Source organism: Stenella coeruleoalba (genome assembly GCF_951394435.1).
Source record: "Stenella coeruleoalba genome assembly, chromosome: 12".
Lineage (NCBI taxonomy): Eukaryota > Metazoa > Chordata > Mammalia > Artiodactyla > Delphinidae > Stenella > Stenella coeruleoalba.
This window is the reverse complement of record NC_137158.1, coordinates 57906918-57928158: the sequence shown is the minus strand read 5'-3', so window position 1 is coordinate 57928158 and position 21241 is coordinate 57906918. Positions and strand designations below refer to the sequence as shown.

The 21241-nt window shown below is 39.2% G+C and overlaps 1 protein-coding gene across 1 annotated transcript in view; it reads right to left on the bottom strand.

Annotated features, from left to right (window-relative positions):
* Nucleotides 1-890: 890 nt before the first annotated feature.
* The window catches only part of LAMA2 (laminin subunit alpha 2), a 602802-nt gene continuing 582451 nt past the window's right edge, over nucleotides 891-21241 (bottom strand). Inside the window, exons 57-63 of the mRNA XM_079939315.1 lie at nucleotides 19090-19202; nucleotides 18580-18769; nucleotides 16490-16645; nucleotides 13798-13951; nucleotides 11215-11345; nucleotides 4834-5056; nucleotides 891-3297 (exon numbers count right to left, since the gene is read on the bottom strand). Of these exons, the coding sequence (XP_079795441.1) occupies nucleotides 3140-3297; nucleotides 4834-5056; nucleotides 11215-11345; nucleotides 13798-13951; nucleotides 16490-16645; nucleotides 18580-18769; nucleotides 19090-19202 (1125 nt within the window). The 3' untranslated portion in view covers nucleotides 891-3139. The remainder of the gene's footprint in view (nucleotides 3298-4833; nucleotides 5057-11214; nucleotides 11346-13797; nucleotides 13952-16489; nucleotides 16646-18579; nucleotides 18770-19089; nucleotides 19203-21241) is intronic.

The following is a 21241-nucleotide window of genomic DNA, read 5'->3' as shown; positions in this document are numbered from 1 at the left end:
ATGAATTTTGGAGGGAGATAATTCATGCCACACTTTCACTTCAGTAATGGGCACAGATGTCATGTTAACTTAGATAACTGGCACAAAAGCAAAAGAGAGATCTGAGTCACCAGCTTGCGTGTCAAGATTCCAAAATAATGGCATTCAGGGCCCAGCCTGGGGCATCCCTTACCTTCATGTGCCCTTTGGTTTGTGGTACCTACTAATCTCAGGTCCAGCAAATGAGTACAGTATATTTGTTTGTATTTCTCTCTTGACTCAACACAGATAAAAAGATTGAAAAACAGAGATAAAAAAGTTGCATCAGTAACAAGTCATATCTTTGCAAATGGTAGTGGAAAAGAAGACTACCTTCTGTACTTATGAAGACTGAGTATTGTGTTTTGTTTTCACGTTAATTGTAGATACCAATTTTATATACAAAATAATTCACTAACTCACATAAAATCAAGGGATTTTAAAATTTGTCAAAGTAGTCTTTTTCTCTGTTGTTAAGCAGAAAACCTAGAAGAGTTCTGTAGTTGGAGACAATAGGGTAAATCAAAGAAGGAGAAAACAGTTATGATTTTTAAAACCACTGAAGCTTTAAGTGTCTGCCAGTGTTCTGGTGATTTGGGGCTGAAATCTGCTCTGTTCCTTACTTTCCTTTGTCAGCAGTGTTCACCATGGCAACTTCAATAAAACTCCCCTCACAAATGTTTTTCTTCTAGAGTGCAAAGCACCTTTTTAAAGAAGGCCGACAACCTGGTAGGAATGGGTGTTCAGAAAAAATCAAATGAAAAGTATTCTGCTTTCTTCATGATTGCTGTAGGTGGCAGGAGGTGAGGACATTATACAGGGGATAAAGTTGGGTGAAAAAAACATTTTACCTTGTTTTGAAATAAAAATTGTTTTTTTTTGAGGTATAAAATTAGTTTAAAATATGTTAGAGAAACTTTTCCCTTTCACAACATTTCTTTATTTCTCATCTTAGAATTTGGACAAGCTTTGTCCATACAAATTCATGAGCCACTTTCGAATGTGGATTTTGTATGGACAACTTTAGCCAATTACCTGATTTAGTGAAAGCTGCTCGGGTCCAGATCCATTTCTTGGGACTACTTTGGTAAACTTAACTAATGTGGGATTTTGAGCACACCATTAAATCTCCCTGGGTGCCTTAGAATCACATTAGAATAAAGTGGAAATGTTTCGAAAATGCTAGGGCCTTACCCAGAGATTATATTTTAAGGTCTAGGTGATACTCAGATGTAAGATTTTTTCTTTTTTCTTTTTAAGTACCCAAGGCAATTTTAATGTCTAGCTAGACTTAAGAATCACTGTATTTATTGATCTCAAAGAATCCTTCCAACTACACCTTTCTAAGGCACTGATGTACAAGTTGACTCCGGCAGGGCTTGACTCTGATAGGAGTGCTGATTAAGTACCTTTGCTTTCAAATTTATGTATCTTTTGTTTCAAGATTCAGGAAAGAATGGCATTAGCTTTTAATTTAGTAGCCTAGCATCTTTATTCCTGCTTATCTATTCATTATCCAGAATAAGCCCAAAAGTCATGTCAGTGTCCAGTGCAGAAGTAATACCTTCACTTTCAAAACACATTGGTTTTCAAAGGATTTTATTGCTTAGAGGTTGGTCAAAAGGCATTAACTAGATACAATATTACATTATTTTCTTGTGTGTGTGAAAATGGCCAAGACAAAGTTAACAGCAGATTTTTCAAATGACTCCACAATTCTTTGTTGCCATAGTGGGCACCTTTTCTCTTAGAACAGTGGGTCTCAATCCTGACGGCCCTTCAGAATTGCCTGGGAAGCTTTTTCAAAATCTTCATGCTTAGGCTATCAGAATCGCTGGACCAGGCACCAGTTCTTTGAAAGCTTGCCTGGTAATTACAAAATGGAGCCAGGGCTGAGAACTGCTTGCTCTAGAATGAAGTTGTGTGGACAAATTGGGTCAAGCAACTGGCCAGTGATGAAATGCTAAGAGTGTGTTAGTCATCTCCTTGATTAGAAACAGCACCTCCTTTTCCCCTGTGGATAACACTGTCAGAGATGATTATTCTTCTTTTGCTAAAATTACCACTGTGAGGAAAATCTATTCCTTTAAATGTTCAGCATTATTAGACTACAACTATTTCTACTGCAGGTGGCAAATGAAACGTTTCCTTAAGTTGATGAATAAAATCTAGGCCTGTCTTCTCACAGATCCCTTTGAAGATGATTGAAATAGTGGGTAAAAGAAGGAGAAAACACAGCAGTTTTTTTAGGACATTAATTTGTTAGGTTAAATTGCAACTCAAAAAGACCCAATGGTGTATGCCTTTTAAGTTTCAGCTTTGTTGTTTCCTCATAGGTAAAAACTGCATTTCAGCATTATTCCTCTGTGATTTTCCTCTGTAGATTGTGATAGTCACTGGAAACTTCAAGAGTCCAGAGCCTCAGTACTGTAGTATCAAATGTGTGCTAAATTGTCATTCTGGAGCTTGGTTCTGGTGTCTCCCCAAAGCCTATAAATCATCATCAAACAAACAAATCAAGTAATTAAGCTCTGTGGCCTGAATCTGATCTATACTCTCCACCTTAAGCCTAAAAAGGTATCCATTCATGTAGCTAGTTAAATCCTCCAATAATGAATCTGGATCAGGGAAATGACTTGCTAATGCTTTTCGCAAACACGGGGAAAGGGAGCTCATTTCCTCCCATCACACACCCGAAACCCACTGTGTTTTCAGTGGCCCGACAGAAAGCCAAAGCTGACGTACATGGAAAAAGGATGACAGAAGTATTAATAGGAGTTAGTAAAAAAAGTGTTGCCTTCACAAATTCCATCTGAGCTCTTCTTGAGATGACTCCAGGGCATGTTGCAAATTCAACAATTTATGATCAGTTGCCTTTTATCCTTCAAATCACGCAAAACAAGCAATTATTTAGAATGCAGTAAATGGTTTAATATTTATGGACTTGAGAAAGAACTTGAATTAAAATTCAGTCTGGGATCTGAATTAGCACCATCAGAATACAGAAGGAATTTAATACGCATGCACAAATTAGTTTTAATAACATACATAAGTAAAATACATTTGTTTTATTTGATACGGTTGTTTTGGAGGACGCTTCTTGGAGTTGAACTTATTTTTATTAGTTGGCTGGGCATGATACAGGTTGAACACCCCTTAGTTCCAGGGCCTTGGTGAAATTCACCTCCAATGGCTTTCCTGTGCCTTTGGTGAGCCTTAGGGATCGGATGCAACCTCGGAAACGAATGTTGGTTGTCAGGCCAAACTGGTTGAGGCCCTCTGAAAAACCAAGCAGGGAGGGCTCAGTTTTGAAGTTCAGCTACTATGTTAAGAGCATGCTTCAAAGTCAGCTGTTAGCTTAAGATGCAATGGGAATGCTATTTTACGTAAAGTTAGTGATTTTGTTCTTAGCTTTACTAACAGTTAAACTGGTAGAGAAACATCAACTTTTTTATAGTTATGTATTATGAAATATGGAGACATCTATAATTACACATTTGAAGACATCAAAGAATTTGGTTTGGAAGGGACAAGTTTACGGTTGTGAATTAAAATTATTAAATTTTATTTAATGAACCAAAGTAACTGATCAAATACTTTAAGTACTGAATTAGGACATGGACTTTTAATGGTGACTTTTTTACTTTCTTCCATTGTAAAGATAAATCCCAAATGGTTAAGTTTGTTGTGAACTCACACAAAATCTTTCTCTTCTTAAGGAGAGAGTCCCTTCTTTTAGCAGGCCTACTAGGTGCTAAGATCCCATTTCGTAGACTGTAAATGGAGAAGTATATTACCTCCTTCATAATACCTTGGGGTTTATCCTGATTGAAGCAGGAGATATTTTCTTTTTCTTTTTGTCCCCGAAATTTTTTTTTTTTTTTTTTTTCTGTCTGCGCCATGAGGCATGCAGGATTCTAGTTCTCCGAGCCACCAGGGATCGAATCCATGCCCTCTACATTGGAAGCACAGAGTCCTAACCACTGGACTGCCAGGGAATTCCCAGAAGGAGATATTTTCCAAACCCCAGGAGCAATTTTGGAAAGAGGAACTCAGAATTGGTCCCCATGGCTTCTATATCTTTTCCATCATCAACTGCTGCTTAATATACATTTTGCTTGTTTTGTTAAGGAGAGGAGCTCTATATAAATGGGGACAAAGGTTTCTCTGGCCAAAATACTGAAAGACCATTCCAGCAGTCTGCATTACTACAGTATTTATTAAGAGGCTGTTGGCTTACTTCTTATCAAGTTGGGCACTCTTGTTTATAGGCACTTTGGGTAACTCTCTGTGGTTCACATGCTATATTTAATGTGCTGGAGAGGTATTTTTGAATGCAGATTTATTGCTTGGGTTTCTTTGTCATATAAACTCTATAATAGCCTAAGGGGGAAATTAGCTATGTTTAACCCAATGATTTCCAGAACTTGAGGAAATAAGTTCCATAACATTTAATGATTCCTCTGGTATATTAGTTTTTTAAAAATGAGAAAGAACACCGATTCTGGCCCTGATTGCTGTTAAATGCCTCATATCTTTATAAGCCAAATGCATTTCCTCTAGCCTCCATCTCCCACGAATGAAATTTTGGAGGCAATCATGAAAAGTTCAGTCCCATGTGGTTTATATAAGTAAAATGCTCATTTTACACACTAGAAATGTCAGATAATGTATTATTTATTGGAGCAGATTCTAAAGCTAGGAAGCAAGTATACTTAAGCACACATTCTTGAATGTATTTATAGACTATAAATGTGTTCAAAACCACTAACAAAACAGAGCAAAGATATTCTTGCTGGGGTAGGCAACACTCACCTGGGAACCCTCCAACAAACACGGGGTCATTTGTATCAGCGGATGTAGATGCTCGATTTGGGCTCTGGGCTTCCACCTGGTTCCCATCTACTGTCAGCTTGATTCGGTGCTTGACCTTGTTGGCCGTGACTTTATGCCACTGTCCGTCACACAAATGCCCTGGGATCCCAGCATCATAGACAGCAGTGAATCGGCCGGCGCCATTGTCCACATGAAACATAAGCTAGAAAGCAGGAAATTGAACAGCCACAGATGGTTTCATTGGAAGGGTGTCACGGTGGTTCACGGAGTAAAAATTATCTCTAGAAAAGTCATTAGCTGAAATAGTTTTAAATGAATAACTTAGGCATATTAAATTTAAAAAAAAACTTGACAGAAATTAAAATGCAGATTTAATGACCAGGAGTCACAAATTATGCTCTTTACTTTCGGACATTGTTGGGAGCAATAGGCAAGACGTATGAGGCGGGTAATAAATAACTCTGCTTTCAGAAAATGTGAAATACAATTTGAGGCCGGGTGACAAAAAAAGGATGTAGTATACACTGGGAAAAATTCTACCACAGATCTTTTTAGAGTGTGGGAGTTCTTAGGAATCTGGTTTACAAATTCATTTGAAAGGATGATTTTTTTTTTAAGATTTTGATGTTTTAATTGTATAGTTTTTCCTTCACGGAATCTATTTTATATATAGGATTGAGAGTTACATAAATTACATTTTGGGGCAAGTTTCATGTCACAGTTACCAAAGACTTTGAGCCAGAAGGCCAGTTCAATTCTTAACAATGAAGAACTTAGACTAGGAGTTCTTGTCTAAATGAGAAAAATCTGTTTTTAGTAACACAGAATGGGCCCTGAAACTTGAGATTGCAGAATTCTTTTGAAGCTGATGAAGAAAAGAAACATTGAAACATTAAAAACAGTCAGTTTGGCAAAACATTTGACAAGGTAAAAGAAAAGAAATAGGGGTTTTAAAAAGAAGATTAAAAGTGCAAGTAAATAGGTGAAAAGTTTGTAAACTATACAGTGATGTAAATATTAGTTAAGATTTTGCTATATTCGGTGAAATTTGTAACAAGGGAATTTGGCATATAAAAAGAGCTTGGTGAGAAATCCATATGCATTGTGATGGAACTCGACACCCTGACAAGTTGCAGGAAACTGTGGTTATAATCAGGTGAAGAGCAACACTGACAAGATGCATTGAAACTGTGTGTTGAAAATCTGGCAAAACTATTATTATTTTTTTTTACATCTTTATTGGAGTATAATTGCTTTACAATGGTGTGTTAGTTTCTGCTTTATAACAAAGTGAATCAGTTATACATATACATATGTTCCCACATCTCTTCCCTCTTGCGTCTCCCTCCCTCCCACCCTCCCTATCCCACCCCTCTAGGTGGTCACAAAGCACCGAGCTGATCTCCTGTGCTATGCCGCTGCTTCCCACTAGCTATCTACCTTACGTTTGGTAGTGTATATATGTCCATGCCACTCTCTCACTTTGTCACAGCTTACCCTTCCCCCTCCCCATATCCTCAAGTCCATTCTCTAGTAGGTCTGTGTCTTTATTCCTGTCTTACCCCTAGGGTTTTAATGACATTTTTTTTTCTTAAATTCCATATATATGTGTTAGCATACGGTATTTGTATGACAGACTCTAGGTCCATCGACCTCATTATAAATAGCTCAGTTTCGTTTCCTTTTATGGCTGAGTAATATTCCATTGTACATATGTGCCACATCTTCTTTATCCATTCATCTGATGATGGACACTTAGGTTGTTTCCATCTCCTGGCTATTGTAAATAGAGCTGCAATGAACATTTTGGTACATGACTCTTTTTAAATTATGGTTTTCTCAGGGTATATGCCCAGTAGTGGGATTGCTGGGTCATATGGTAGTTCTATTTGTAGTTTTTTAAGGAACCTCCATACTGTTCTCCATAGTGGCTGTACCAATTCACATTCCCACCAGCAGTGCAAGAGTGTTCCCTTTTCTCCACACCCTCGCCAGCATTTATTGTTTGTAGATTTTTTGATGATGGCCATTCTGACTGGTGTGAGATGATATCTCATTGTAGTTTTGATTTGCATTTCTCTAATGATTAATGATGTTGAGCATTCTTTCATGTGTTTGTTGGCAGTCTGTATATCTTCTTCAGAGAAATGTCTATTTAGGTCTTCTGCCCATTTTTGGATTGGGTTGTTTTTTTTTTTCTTATTGAGCTGCATGAGCTGCTTGTAAATTTTGGAGATTAATCCTTTGTCAGTTGCTTCATTTGCAAATATTTTCTCCCATTCTAAGGGTTGTCTTTTGGTCTTGTTTATGGTTTCCTTTGCTGTGCAAAAGCTTTTAAGTTTCATTAGGTCCCATTTGTTTATTTTTGTTTTTATTTCCATTTCTCTAGGAGGTGCGTCAAAAAGGATCTTGCTGTGATTTATGTCATAGAGTGTTCTGCCTATGTTTTCCTCTAAGAGTTTGATAGTTTCTGGCCTTACATTTAGGTCTTTAATCCATTTTGAGCTTATTTTTGTGTATGGTGTTAGGGAGTGATCTAATCTCATAGTTTTACATGTACCTGTCCAGTTTTCCCAGCACCACTTATTGAAGAGGCTGTCCTTTCTCCACTGTACATTCCTGCCTCCTTTATCAAAGATAAGGTGACCATATTTGTGTGGGTTTATCTCTGGGCTTTCTATCCTGTTCCATTGATCTATATTTCTGTTTTTGTGCCAGGACCATACTGTCTTGATTACTGTAGCTTTGTAGTATAGTCCGAAGTCAGGGAGCCTGATTCCTCCAGCTCCGTTTTTCGTTCTCAAGATTGCTTTGGCTATTCGGGGTCTTTTGTGTTTCCATACAAATTGTGAAATTTTTCGTTCTAGATCTGTGAAAAATGCCATTGGTAGTTTGATAGGGATTGCACTGAATCTGTAGATTGCTTCGGGTAGTAGAGTTATTTTCACAATGTTGATTCTTCCAATCCAAGAACATGGTATATCTCTCCAACTTTTTGTATCATCTTTAATTTCTTTCATCAGTGTCTTATAATTTTCTGCATACAGGTCTTTTGTCTTCTTAGGTAGGTTTATTCCTAGATATTTTATTCTTTTCGTTGCAATGGTAAATTGGAGTGTTTTCTTGATTTCACTTTCAGATTTTTCATCATTAGTGTATAGGAATGCCAGAGATTTCTGTGCATTAATTCTGTATCCTGCTACTTTACCAAATTCATTGATTAGCTCTAGTAGTTTTCTGGTAGCATCTTTAGGATTCTCTATGTGTAGTATCATGTCATCTGCAAACAGTGACAGCTTTACTTCTTCTTTTCTGATTTGGATTCCTTTTATTTCCTTTTCTTCTCTGATTGCTGTGGCTAAAACTTCCAAAACTATGTTGAATAAGAGTGGTGAGAGTGGCCAACCTTGTCCTGTTCCTGATCTTAGTGGAAATGCTTTCAGTTTTTCACCATTGAGGACTATGTTTGCTGTGGGTTTGTCATATATGGCCTTTATTATGTTGAGGAAAGTTCCCTCTATGCCTACTTTCTGCAGGTTTTTATCATAAAGGGGTGTTGAATTTTGTCAAAAGCTTTCTCTGCATCTATTGAGATGACCATATGGTTTTTCTCCTTCAATTTGTTAATACGGTGTATCACGTTGATTGATTTGTGTGTATTGAAGAATCCTTGCATTCCTGGAATTAACCCCACTTGATCATGGTGTATGATCCTTTTAATGTGTTGTTGGATTCTGTTTGCTAGTATTTTGTTGAGGAGTTTTGTATCTGTGTTCATCAGTGTTATTGGCCTGTAGTTTTCTTTTTTGTGACATCCTTTCTGGTTTTGGTATCAGGGTGATAGTGGCCTCATAGAATGAGTTTGGGAGTGTTCCTCCCTCTACTATATTTTGGAAGAGTTTGAGAAGGATAGATGTTAGCTCTTCTCTAAATGTTTGATAGAATTCGCCTGTGAAGCCATCTGGTCCTGGGCTTTTGTTTGTTGGAAGATTTTTAATCACAGTTTCCATTTCAGTGCTTGTGATTGGTCTGTTCGTATTTTCTATTTCTTCCTGATTCAGTCTTGGCAGGTTGTGCATTTCTAAGAATTTGTCCATTTCTTCCAGGTTGTCCATTTGATTGGCATAGAATTGCTTGTAGTAGTCTCTTAGGATGATTTGTATTTCTGCAGTGTCAGTTGTTACTTCTCCTTTTTCATTTCTAATTCTATTGATTTGAGTCTTCTCCCTTTTTTTCTTGATGAGTCTGGCTAATGGTTTATCAATTTTGTTTATCTTCTCAAAGAACCAGCTTTTAGTTTTATTGATCTTTGCTATCCTTTCCTTCATTTCTTTTTCCTTTCTCTCTGAACTCATCTTTATGATTTCTTTCCTTTTGCTAACTTTGGGTTTTTTTTTGTTCTTCTTTCTCTAATTGCTTTAGGCGCAAGGTTAGGTTGTTTATTTGAGATGTTTCCTGTTTCTTAAGGTAGGATTTTATTGCTATAAACTTCCCTCTTAGAACTGCTTTTGCTGCATCCCATAGGTTTTGGGTCGTCGTGTCTCCATTGTCATTTGTTTCTCGGTATTTTTTGATTTCCTCTTTGATGTCTTCAGTGATCACTTCGTTATTAAGTAGTGTATTGTTTAGCCTCCATGTGTTTGTATTTTTTACAGATCATTTCCTGTAATTGATATCTAGTCTCATAGCGTTGTGGTCGGAAAAGATACTTGATACAATTTCAATTTTCTTAAATTTATCAAGGCTTGATTTGTAACCCAAGATATGATCTATCCTGGAGATGTTCCATGAGCACTTGAGAAAAATGTGTATTCTGTTGTTTTTGGATGGAATGTCCTATAAATATCAATTAAGTCCATCTTGTTTAATGTATCATTTAAAGCTTGTGTTTCCTTATTTATTTTCATTTTGGATGATCTGTCCATTGGTGAAAGTGGGGTGTTAAAGTCCCCTACTATGAAAGTGTTACTGTCGATTTCCCCTTTTATGGCTGTAGCATTTGTCTCTGGGGTCCGCGCTGTTAGCCGCGGCTCGCGCCCGTCTCTGGAGCTCCTTTAAGCAGCGCTCTTAATCCCCTCTCCTCACCCACCAGGAAACAAAGAGGGAAGAAAAAGTCTCTTGCCTCTTCGGCAGCTCCAGACTTTTTTTTTCCTGTCAAAACTATTAAGTGTTGCTTATTCCCCCTTTTTGTCTCTGGGCTCCTGGATCTTTTTGCTTTACTGCCTTTGAGGATGGTTTGAAGACTGAGAGGAAGGAGGGAAGAGGATAAGGAAAGCGTATTTTAGGTCAGTGTGTGGTTTTTCTTCTTGGGAGGCAACGGCACCCTAGGATTGGAAATGTGAACAGAGCTGAAGTGTGATTCCTGTTGCAAAGGCAAATAGGAAACTTGTGAAATTGCTTGCTTTGCCGCCTTCTTTTTACCTGTGCCCTATAGTACAAAGTACATGAAAACTGGTTATCTCACTGCAGGTAGGGACAGAAAAGGCAGTTAGAATTAGATTATCCTTTGTGAGCAAACCGGCACAATACTTTATATTCTACTAATATAACTTTATTATAAATTTGTTCTATTGTGCAATGGTATGTGGATGCTTTTAAATAAATTGAGCAATCAATATGTCAGCTAGACATCTTCATTTCTGAGCGGTGCCTACACTGTTATAAGAGGCAAAGGCTGATTTTAGACAATCTAAGCCCTTTTTTTCCCCACTGGAATTGATAGCTTCATAGAGCATGTATTCATAAAGAGGAGAATAACTTTACTTTTAACCACACAGTAACTAGCTTGAGAACCAAAACCACTTCGGCCATTATTAGCATAGTTGGCTTACCGTAGAATTAGCACATTTAAAGTTTACACTGGTCTACAAAATAAGTGTGTTGAAAACACACAAGAATTGAGATAATCCAGAAGGATGAAAAGATCCAATCTGGCTTTCTCCCAACAAAGACAAGAGCAGGGCTTCAAAATAGAGCAGACGTAGAGAATGGACTTGAGGACACGGGGAGGGGGAAGGGTAAGCTGGGACGAAGTGAGAGAGCAGCATTGACATATACACACTACCAAATGTAAAACAGATAGTGGGAAGCAGCCGCATAGCACAGGGAGATCAGCTCGGTGCTTTGTGACCACCTAGAGGGGTGGGATAGGGAGGGTGGGAGGGAGGGAGACGCAAGAGGGAGGAGATATGAGGGTATATGTATACATATAGCTGATTCACTTTGTTATAAAGCAGAAACTAACACACCATTGTAAAGCAATTATACTCCAATAAAGATGTTAAAAATAAAATAGAGCTTTCTACATGTAAACGACAATATCGTGAAGAGAGCAGAAATGCTTAGACTGCTGATGCTTACCTTTTCAGCGATCATTTCAATACCCATTCCGTCCATTTTCTGGCTGCTGATTCCCAGAAGAACTCCAGTGGTTCTAGTTGTGCGGAATTCAAATTCTACAAGAAGGTCCAATCCTACTTTGAACCCATCAACTGTAAAATGAAAACATTTTTAAAAAATTGTGGATTCGAGTTTAGGAACTGTTAATTCAAATTGGTACAATGCCATGGTTTTATTAGCTTTCAATTCATGTGTTAGACAACTATAAGTTCCAGACTTTCGTATGGCCTACACCCCCACCATTTATAGTTATTGCTTATTTTCTTGGCTGCCTTCCTTCCTAGAATATAAATTCTGTGAGGGCAAGGACTTTGCCTATATTGCTCACCATTTTATTTCTGTGCTCACCAAAGTATCTGACACATGGTGGAGGTTGAATATATATTTGTTGAATCAATGAATGAACACAGACTAAGATTGACTCAAAGAATCTCGCAGCCAGGTGTGATTGTCAGAAGTCTTGTTGCTGGATGAAGTCAAGCATTTCAATGATTATTCAGTAAAATTTCACTGGGGCACTCTACATGGTACCACGATGATCTGAAAGGGCTCAAATATCCCCAGACATTTTACTTATAAAGAAAGGAATTACAAATACAATTTTGAAGGATAAGATTCTGGGACATAAATAGACTTTTCTAGTTCATCAAGTTAAGTCTTTATAATTTTCCATATTTGATTCATTGGTTTACTTAATCTTTTAGCAAGTATTTAAGACATGCTTCTTAGAAACAAAGTGATCCATTAAGATCAGGCTAGACTAGACCTGCATGAAATATTAGAGGAAAACTCATGGAAATGTTTTCCAGGTCTCCTATTTATTAAGCAAGAAATAAATGCTATGTGTAACCACAGCTATCTCCAATGAAGGGAGGCAGCTGTTATGTGAAAGACTTTTTTCTTCTACTGAGAACCTTGATGAGTTTGAATGGACAAAGACGGGCTTAGGGCAGATTTTAAGAATAAAGGGTAGAAGAAGCTGGAATTTTCTGCAAAATAAAACAATGATTTTGTTTCTGTTCCTGAAAGGAGGATAAGGAAAAGAGAGAAATAACATGAAGCCATCAGCAGAGGATAGGGGGAATGAAGAAGCTATTAACCCCCAGAAACTGGGTAGCTGGAAAGCTTTTAAGGACAAAGGTGTCAAAGGTTTAAATTGAAGTCGTGTATTTTCCAGTAATGTAACCTCCTCTGACCACCCAAGTCTTATATAGATTGTATTACACTGTGTGTTGAGGTGATGGCAGGAGTTATTGGAAACTGGGGAAGTGGCTAATTTTCTGGTCCAGTTTGATCTCGAACCAAAAAAGCCCAGGCAGGATGGTAAGTTAATCTGTTAACTGCAGAAGTTGAAGCTGAAGCTTGCCATCAATTTGACGAAGCTAATGCCAGCTATCTGAATTTGCAGAAAACTTGAGAAAAGCTTTGGGCTTTCACAGAACATGGAATTTGGGGTTCAACATAACCTCCAACATTTCAATATTTAACATATCCTGTGTTTCTCTGTTTTCTGCTTCTGCACAGGGGAAATTTCCCATGTATCCCCTGTTGGAGGGCCCTGCTCTTCCGTCTCCAACCTTTGCATGTGTGTTCAACTCATCTTTTAAACCTACCTCAAATGTCAATTCCTCCATAAAACCTTTCCTGATTTCCCCAAATTAATGTTTCCTTAAAATATCCACAGAACCTTGCTTGTGTGTCTTCTACAGTTTCTAGTTATATTTTTACTTGTCTTCTTGTGATTTCTGAGCATAAAGAATCTTATCTATTGATAGCATGTTCTTGAAGGAAGGGAATGACATCTTATTTACTTCTGTTTCCCATGTTAACTTCAACATATTATGTACTCATTAATTTTTTTCTAACCAGCAAATGCATGTTCCTATGGTAACCATAGGACTGATTCTATCTTAGAGTATGTTAATGTCAGATTTTTTTGTTATTATGTACAAGTGATTTCATATTTTTTCTTTCCAAATTGTACATTCACTGTCAGTGATCCAGACCTGCGCTGAAAATGCTCACTGGAACGGGGGGAGATACTTAAAGAAAGTCAGGGAAAGGTGCCAGTCATCATCTCCATCAGCAAGAAATGGGCACCAGTATGTGTACATTGTTGTGTGAGGGGAGAGCATGAAATGGAGCCTTGCAAGGAACTGAAGAGAGGAAGCAAGGAAAATGCTGTCTCATCTCCAGAAAGAAAGGTAGATGGGGAAAACTAGAAAGTAGATACCTTACATAATATAAACATATGAACCTTCTTGTAGAATTACATTTATTTTGCTATGATTGATCTCCAGGGAAGGAGATGGAATAAACTCGCCAGATAGCCTTTTGCTTTATTTCTTCTATTCGTTCTTATCAGAATCAGACGTATTAATCTTTAAGAGGCATTTTTTTTTATTACTTCTAAAAGTTTTTATTTCTGGTTTAAACGAAGGATGCTAGTTTCAGACCCCAGGGACTTTTATTTTCCCACACAAACAAGAAGTCAATATTTGGACCTAGTTAATATTCAACAGAAAGGACATGGAAGCACCTCACCTGCTTTGGCAAAACCCGTTCCGTCAAAATACGTTCCTTTCTGAGCATTTGCAAAACACGTCCCGACACGGTAGCTGGAGGTTGGCTGTTCAAGATCGGCAGGGGCTTCTGCCATCTGAAGATTCCTGATGCAGCCATCAATGCTGTAGGTCACCTAAACATTCAGGTCAGAAGAAACACATATCGGGTTTTAGCAGAAGTTTGCCTTTATGTGGAATGCAATTATTGGTAGGGGGTTCTGTGTGTATAAACATCTGCCGATTGTCCTAGGCCATCTCCCAAACTGCCTGGATCGGCACCATCAGCCCAGGCTTCAGAGCACAGGTGCAGAGAATCCGGTGTTGTGATTCGCAACTAAGACAGCGGTCCCCATCCCCCGGGGCGGCGGACTGGCCTGGCCGCACAGCAGGAGGTGAGGGGCGGGCGAACGAGCGAAGCTTCATCTGTATTTACAGCTGTTCCACATCGCTCGCATTACCACCTGAGCTCCGTCTCCTGTCAGCATTATGGTGAGTTGTATAATTATTTCATCATATATTACAATGTAATACTAATAGAAATAAAGTGCACGATAAATGTAATGCACTTGAATCATCCCCAAACCATCTCCCCTGCCCCACGGTCCGTGGAAAAATTGTCTTCCACGAAACTGGTCCCTGGTGCCAAAAAGGTTGGGGACCGCTGAACTAGGATGTATCTAGCCTGGAATATGATTGTTTAGATATTCTAAATACTGCACACTACGTCTCTAGTGGGACCACTGGTTTGACAGACTCTGGGCCCCTATGGAAACTGTAACTTTTAATTAGTCTCTTATGTTTCTATTTCATGTTTCTAGTAACAGTTTATTAACCTTACTATATATACATTTTTTTCACAATCTATGTTCAAATTCTACTTGAAAAGATAATTAGGTTCGGTTCAGTGCTTCTTCCTTATGAAAATCTAAGGAAAGCAGTGGATACTTTCCTAAGAAAATGCACATACACATGAAACTTGAAAGCTCGCATGACACATTCAAAGTTCAGGGATTTTAGAAATAAATCAATCCTACTCTGCTTCATTATATTTCATCTGGGTTAAGGGATGCAAGTTAATCACTCTTGCGACTCTCTGTTCAGAGGCTCTCACTTTGATTGGCCTGCGTAGCACAGCCAATAGCTGTGAAGGGGAAGTAATACTGATCAGCCACAAGAGGCCAGATACTGAGAACTGTAACCATCACGGACAATTGTCTTTGATGAAGAACAATGCTGCGTCGTCGCGTGTTCTGATGTGAGCATAGAAATGAACCACACTCGTGTGTAGTGCGTTTTCTAAAAACACTAATCCCCTGTGCTTCTTAAAAGAGTGCTTTCCAAAGCCAACCAGGACACATGGTCTGACAAAAAATTATTTTGTGAATACTGATTTACAAAATTTGTGAGGACTTTAAATTCTGACTCCAGTACTGGATAACAGGACTCTAGATCAGGGATCCCCAATCCCCATGGTACTGGTCTGTGGCCTGTTAGGAACTGGGCCGCACAGCAGGAGGTGAGGGGTGGGAGAGTGAGTGACGCTTCATCTGTATTTACAGCCGCTCCCCATCGCTCGCATTACCGCCTGAGCTCCACCTCCTGTCAGATCAGCGGCAGCATTAGATTCTCATAGGGGCGCGAACCCTACTGCAAACTGTGCGTGCGAGGGATCTAGGTTGCACGCTCCTTGAGAGAATCTAATGCCTCATGATCTGAGGTGGAGCTGAGGCAGTGACGCTAGCACTGGGGAGCGGCTGCAAATACAGATTGTCATTAGAAGAGAGGTTTGACTGCCCAGAGACCATAATAAATCAGTTGTTTGCAGACTCACATCAAAGCCCTAACAGTGAGTGGCAAGTGACAATGAAGCTGCATCTTACGGAGTAGACTGGACATAAGCAACACGCTTTGGGTGTCACTGTCTCCCATCACCCCCAGATGGGACCATCTAGTTGCAGGAAAACAAGCTCAGGGCTCCCACTGATTCTGCATTATGATGACTTCTTATATAATTATTTCATTATATATTACAAGGTAATAATAATAGAAATAAAGTGCACAGTAAATGTAATGTGCTTGAATCATCCCAAAACAACCCTGTGCCACTCCACCTCCCCGCCCCGGGTCTGTGGAAAAACTGTCTTCCACAAAACTGGTCCCTGGTGCCAGAAAGGTTGGGGATCACTGCTCTAGATACTGCATCTCTCAATATTTGCTAAATGTCTAGTCCCGAAACAATACCATCAATATCATCATTATCATCTTCCTTGTTGTCTTAGTGCTTTCTGTATACTTGGTATTTTTCCAAGCACTTTAAGTATATTACCTCATTTAATCTTTCCATCAACCTTGCTTGTTTGGTTATTATTATTAAACTATTTTACAAAAGAGGGAACTTTTCAAAGAAAAATTAAGTAAGTTGCTCAGGATCGCACAGCTACTTAACAGTTAAGCACATATTCAAACCAAGGGAGTCTGGCTCCAGGGTCCACACTCTGTTTTGTAATATTGCCTCTCATAGTCAGATCTGTCTAGAAAATTTGTCACTTCTCAGAAAAGATGATTTCCTATTCATCTATAATTGGTCATGGGCCAATGTGACCTAATAATTCAAAATACATTCATGACTCAGGCAGCTGTTTAGGCCACAAAGAAACAAATTAGACACTCACTGGACCAATTCTTCGGGTAGTGTAGTTAATGGGTAGCCCGCCAATATACAGCATTCCCACAACATCCAGAATATCAGCTTTCTTGGGACTGATGGTTCTGTTGGAGGCACCGTCTACGTAAATAATTCCTTCTTGCTTAATTCGAACAATCTTAATCTACCAAAAGAAGAGGAGTCATTAACACCAATCATAGATAAATTTCAAATATGCAGAGTATAAAGCCTAAGAACTTTTAGGATATTCCTTAGGAAAAAGTGAAACAACTTACTGAGGGCCTAATATGTGCTAAACCCATAATATAGGTGAAATTAAATCTGTTTACAGAATGTCTCAGAGTCTGTCTTTTCCATGAGTACCATCTCCAAAAGAGGAGAGAATCTTCCTGGGTGAGTTTTAGATTGAAGACTCTTCTATAGTAGCTAAGGGAGCATCTGTATCAAGAGGTATGCTTGTTGTAAGGAAACTTGCAGATTGAGAGCCCTGTCATGAATTAAGTGGGCTGCAAAATTCATGTCCAAATTCAAAAGTTCATTGGTTTGATTGAGCAAAGCCTGGTCTTCCCAGCACAATTTCAGATATGCTGCATCCCTCTGCTTAAGAGGCACTTCTCGTGCAGAACTGCAGGAATGCAGTGCATCCGGGCTGCACTGCCATTTCTGCAGCAGCTGATTAGTACAACGTCAGGGAGGAAGATGGAAGGCTGACTGGGCTGAAATGACAGCAGCGGATTGAATTATTTTCTGGGGCAGAGTGAAATAAAAAGTGTGGAGACTAGCTTGAGCATAAAATCCTCGAGTCTGAATTTAGGAAAAGGAGCCTGTAACCCTGTGAAATGCTGGAGTACAATAATGGTTTAAAAACGAATCTACATCAGGATTAGAGTAATTTAAGACCTTATTTTACACTGATCTAGTCTGGTTTTGGAAATAACTTTCTAAAAACCTGCAAGGATAAAATCCCTCCTTAATTTGGCTACTTAGTGTAATCCCAGCCTCATTGTAGCCCAACAATATGTCTTTTTCTTAAGTATCATATTTATTACGCTATTAGCCAGAGATGAGAATAAACCTTAATGAGAGCTCCTGCATAAAGTATTTGCTAGTCATAAGCTCCCTAGAAAATTTCTTATTTCTAGATAACAAGTTAGTTGACTTTGCGTTTATATTGTATTTTTTCAGGTTCCTTGGCTTTCTATATGATACGACAAGTCCAAATATGTTAATATATAAAATCCAATATCTAATAATATCTTACTCTAAAAATTAAACATTTAATTTGTCCACCTAGGGAAGCTTTACTTGATAGGCTACCACAGGTGCAGAGACAAATTCCGAGTTTTCGTTTTAATCAGGCAGTATATTATCTACTTGCAGTCATGCCAAAGAGGACAGTAAGCTGGCAGGTGAGCCTTCTGTGCCCATAATAGTACCAGCTTCTGGGTGTAAGGCCAACGTTTAAAAAGTTGTTCCAAATGACTGTTAGTGGAAATGATACCAGAGGCCTTTAAACGGGAGGTAGCAGATTCTCAGACTCTTGGTGTGCTCAGACCACTATGGGGTGGGAGGGGGGGGAGGCGCAGCCATAGGGCCCATTTTAGGTTGCCAGCTTTTAAGCTGGTCAAATGTTATTTCATAAAGAGAGGTTATTTTAGCACTTTAAAAAGAGGAAAATATAATCTTAGAAGAAATATTATTCCTTTCAATTGAATACGTAGAGCTTTATGATTAACACACTCCATTGTCCCATAATAATAATCATACTAACTTAGAGTACTGGAAATGTCTTCAATTGCCTGGCCCTAGTTTGTGGACAGATGTTTGGGAACCACAGATGTACAGCAATGATGGAATCTTATAGCACCATGATGAGGCATGTAAGTGGTCGACTATAAACCTACCCAGGTTTGATCGCGTCTTCCTAGGTTGGGCAGTTGTATATGGCACTTCCTGTATTTTTGGCCTCGGCCGCGTTCCAGTACCGCCAGAGTCAGTGTCTGCACTGGCAAGATAATACTGGCACCAGGGGAATGCCGATGGCTGCCACCCAGTAACCCCCTCGTAGGGCACTGCCAACATCCTGGGGACTATTACCTTGTGCCAATGGCCATCATTGATTTTGGTGGGGATCATGGTGTTGGTGTCACCACTTCCCAAGTCATAACTGAAGTAGGGCAATCCGTTTCTCAGCTGAACTGTGGCAAAATCAGCATGATTGATCCGGGCCATGTAAAAGAGCAAGCCTGATTCGGCTTCGGTTCGCACTTCAAATTCAATGGTGAGACTGTGAGATAAAAGTATGCGAAGTAAAACAGAAGAATAAGAACGTTCTTATTCTAGGATACAGCGGCATCCGATCGTGGTGCTTTTTCATAAAGGATAGCAAAACCTTTTCCAAGGTGAGGACTATCTAGGTCTGCTGAGTTCCTCAACTGGCTTCTCAGGCTCAGACAAATATTCATGTAATTCTATTCTTTACAGTATTCAGTGAACTAAAAAAGCTCACCTCATTTATTAATAAATATAGTTAATTAAACTTGAATAAACAAATACTGAGTACTTCCATTTATCGGTTCTTGTCTAATATCTCAGAATAAATCATACCGGTTTTTAACTTTGGTGTCATCAAACGCAATTGCAATGTGACTGTTTCTCGAAAGCCCAAACTGTTTGCTCCCTATCAGGAGAGCTGGTTCCGATTCTGCAGCACAAGGAGCCTGTAAAATACCAAGGAGAGAAGGAACAGAGATTTTGGACTCCATTCTTTAAAAATGTAATGCTGCTGCCTAATGGTTTCTTATATTTTAGTTTAATGTTCTTACAAAATCTCGTTTAAGTTCCTTAGAAATGAAAGCTGCCTCTTATTCTTCTCTGTACTCTACTACATAGTAGGTACTTACTATTTATACTGTACCTTTGCGTTGCCAAAGGAATGGTGCTCAAAAATGTTCATTGATTAATGCATGTTTTCATTATCCTTTAAGGAACTCTATTATTTATATTTCTGAGCAAACTGGAATTTCCTTCTCACTTTTACTTCATTTATGAAGAGTTATATTGTTAGAAGATTGAACAGGGAAAATGACAAGCTTGCCACCGGGTTACAAGAGTAGAAAAATGTGTCCTTCTTGTCCTCCCCATTTCTCTCTCCCACCGGCTTACTTTTTCTTGAAAATTATCGGTGCTAGAAGGTTTCCATGAATTTAGACTTTCAAGCTGGTGTATCTCAACTTGCAAGTCAGCCCATTCAGGCTTAGCCCGTTGCTAGGCAACCCAGCACACTTTTTAATGTAACCTGCCATACACCATTTCAACTGCCACTGTTCAAAGATCAACTTCCTAGGGTGCTTACGAGGTAGAGCTCGCTGCAGGGCTAGCTTCAGAGGCAGGCTTCCTGTGTAGTCACTGAGCTTAATGCTCTGCTGTCACCATTTTGAAATTCTTAATAATTTTTGAACAAGGTACCCTGCATTTTCACTTGGCCCTGGGCCCTGCCAATTACATAGCCAGACCTGACTGGGTAGACCTTACTTGGCTACCGTAACCCTCAGCTCAATAGTTAATCAAGGCTCCTCAAATTACCAAAACCACAATTCCTTTCCTTGGTCTCTATTTTCACAGAAATAGCTCCGAGTACAAGCTGCTTAAGAAGTCTTTTACAACACAAAGTACATGAGAAAATAAATAACCTGCCTGCTCTCAACAACACATCTGTTTTTAAAGATCTGCACTTAATAGCTGTGGATGGGCCACTGCCCCAGTGCGTGCTGACTCAGCAGAGGTTCCCAAACAGCCCAAGGCAGGCTTTCGATGCAGCATGCTCTCCCCAGGGGGTACCTTGGAGATGACTCCTCAGCGCACAGGAAATTTTTACTTGATGAGGAAAAGCCTTGCCCTCTTTTCTCTGGAGCTTAGTCAAATGGAGCACTCTGCCACAGCAGGTAAAAAGCTTTAAGTGTTTTGAAATGCTGTAAAATTGGGCTTTATGGAAGTATTTCCCTTCTTGCTTCCCAGGAGATGGTCAGTTACAAAGAGCAGACTGTGGCTGAAATTCACACAGATATGCAAAAACCCAGCGGGCAGAACAGGAACATGCTACTTATTCACACAGCTGAATGGGCCTCTCTTGGAATCAACATGTGGCACCTTTCTTATTACCCTGACTGCAAAAAGAGCCCAAATGGAAAGGCCTTGGTAGCTTAATGTCTCAGCCTTCAATGATGCTATTAATAGAACTGGGAACATTTATCAACCTCTCACAATATTTCCTGTAGAGAGGACCATCACAACACACGTGAGTAGCCTGCAGAAATCTCGAAGAGAATCCAACCTGCTGGGAGTCCATCAGGGGCAGAATTTAGCTACAATATCTCTAAACCCTCAGCTCTGAAAAACTGAGGGATTGAAAAGGTCATTGGATGTGGAGGAATTAGGGAACTATAATGCATAGCCTAAAAGGAAACCACCAGCAGGTTATTTCTGTGTTATTGTTAACATTGTCTAGTGGCTACATATATATGTTAATATAAAACAACTTTTCTCACGTAATTTTTTAAATTATCAAAGTGGCTATTGTAAAGAGTAGGTCTTTTATGGGTAGCAGCTATTTGTCGTGGAGACCTTTTGTCTTTACATGTTTGGGGCGTTGTGTGGCCTGAACACCATGCTAACCTTGCTTGCTGGTAGACTGGACACGTGATTTCCAACACTGGTCTTGAGCTGAGCGGCTCTGCCACACATTATCAGATTTTCTAGA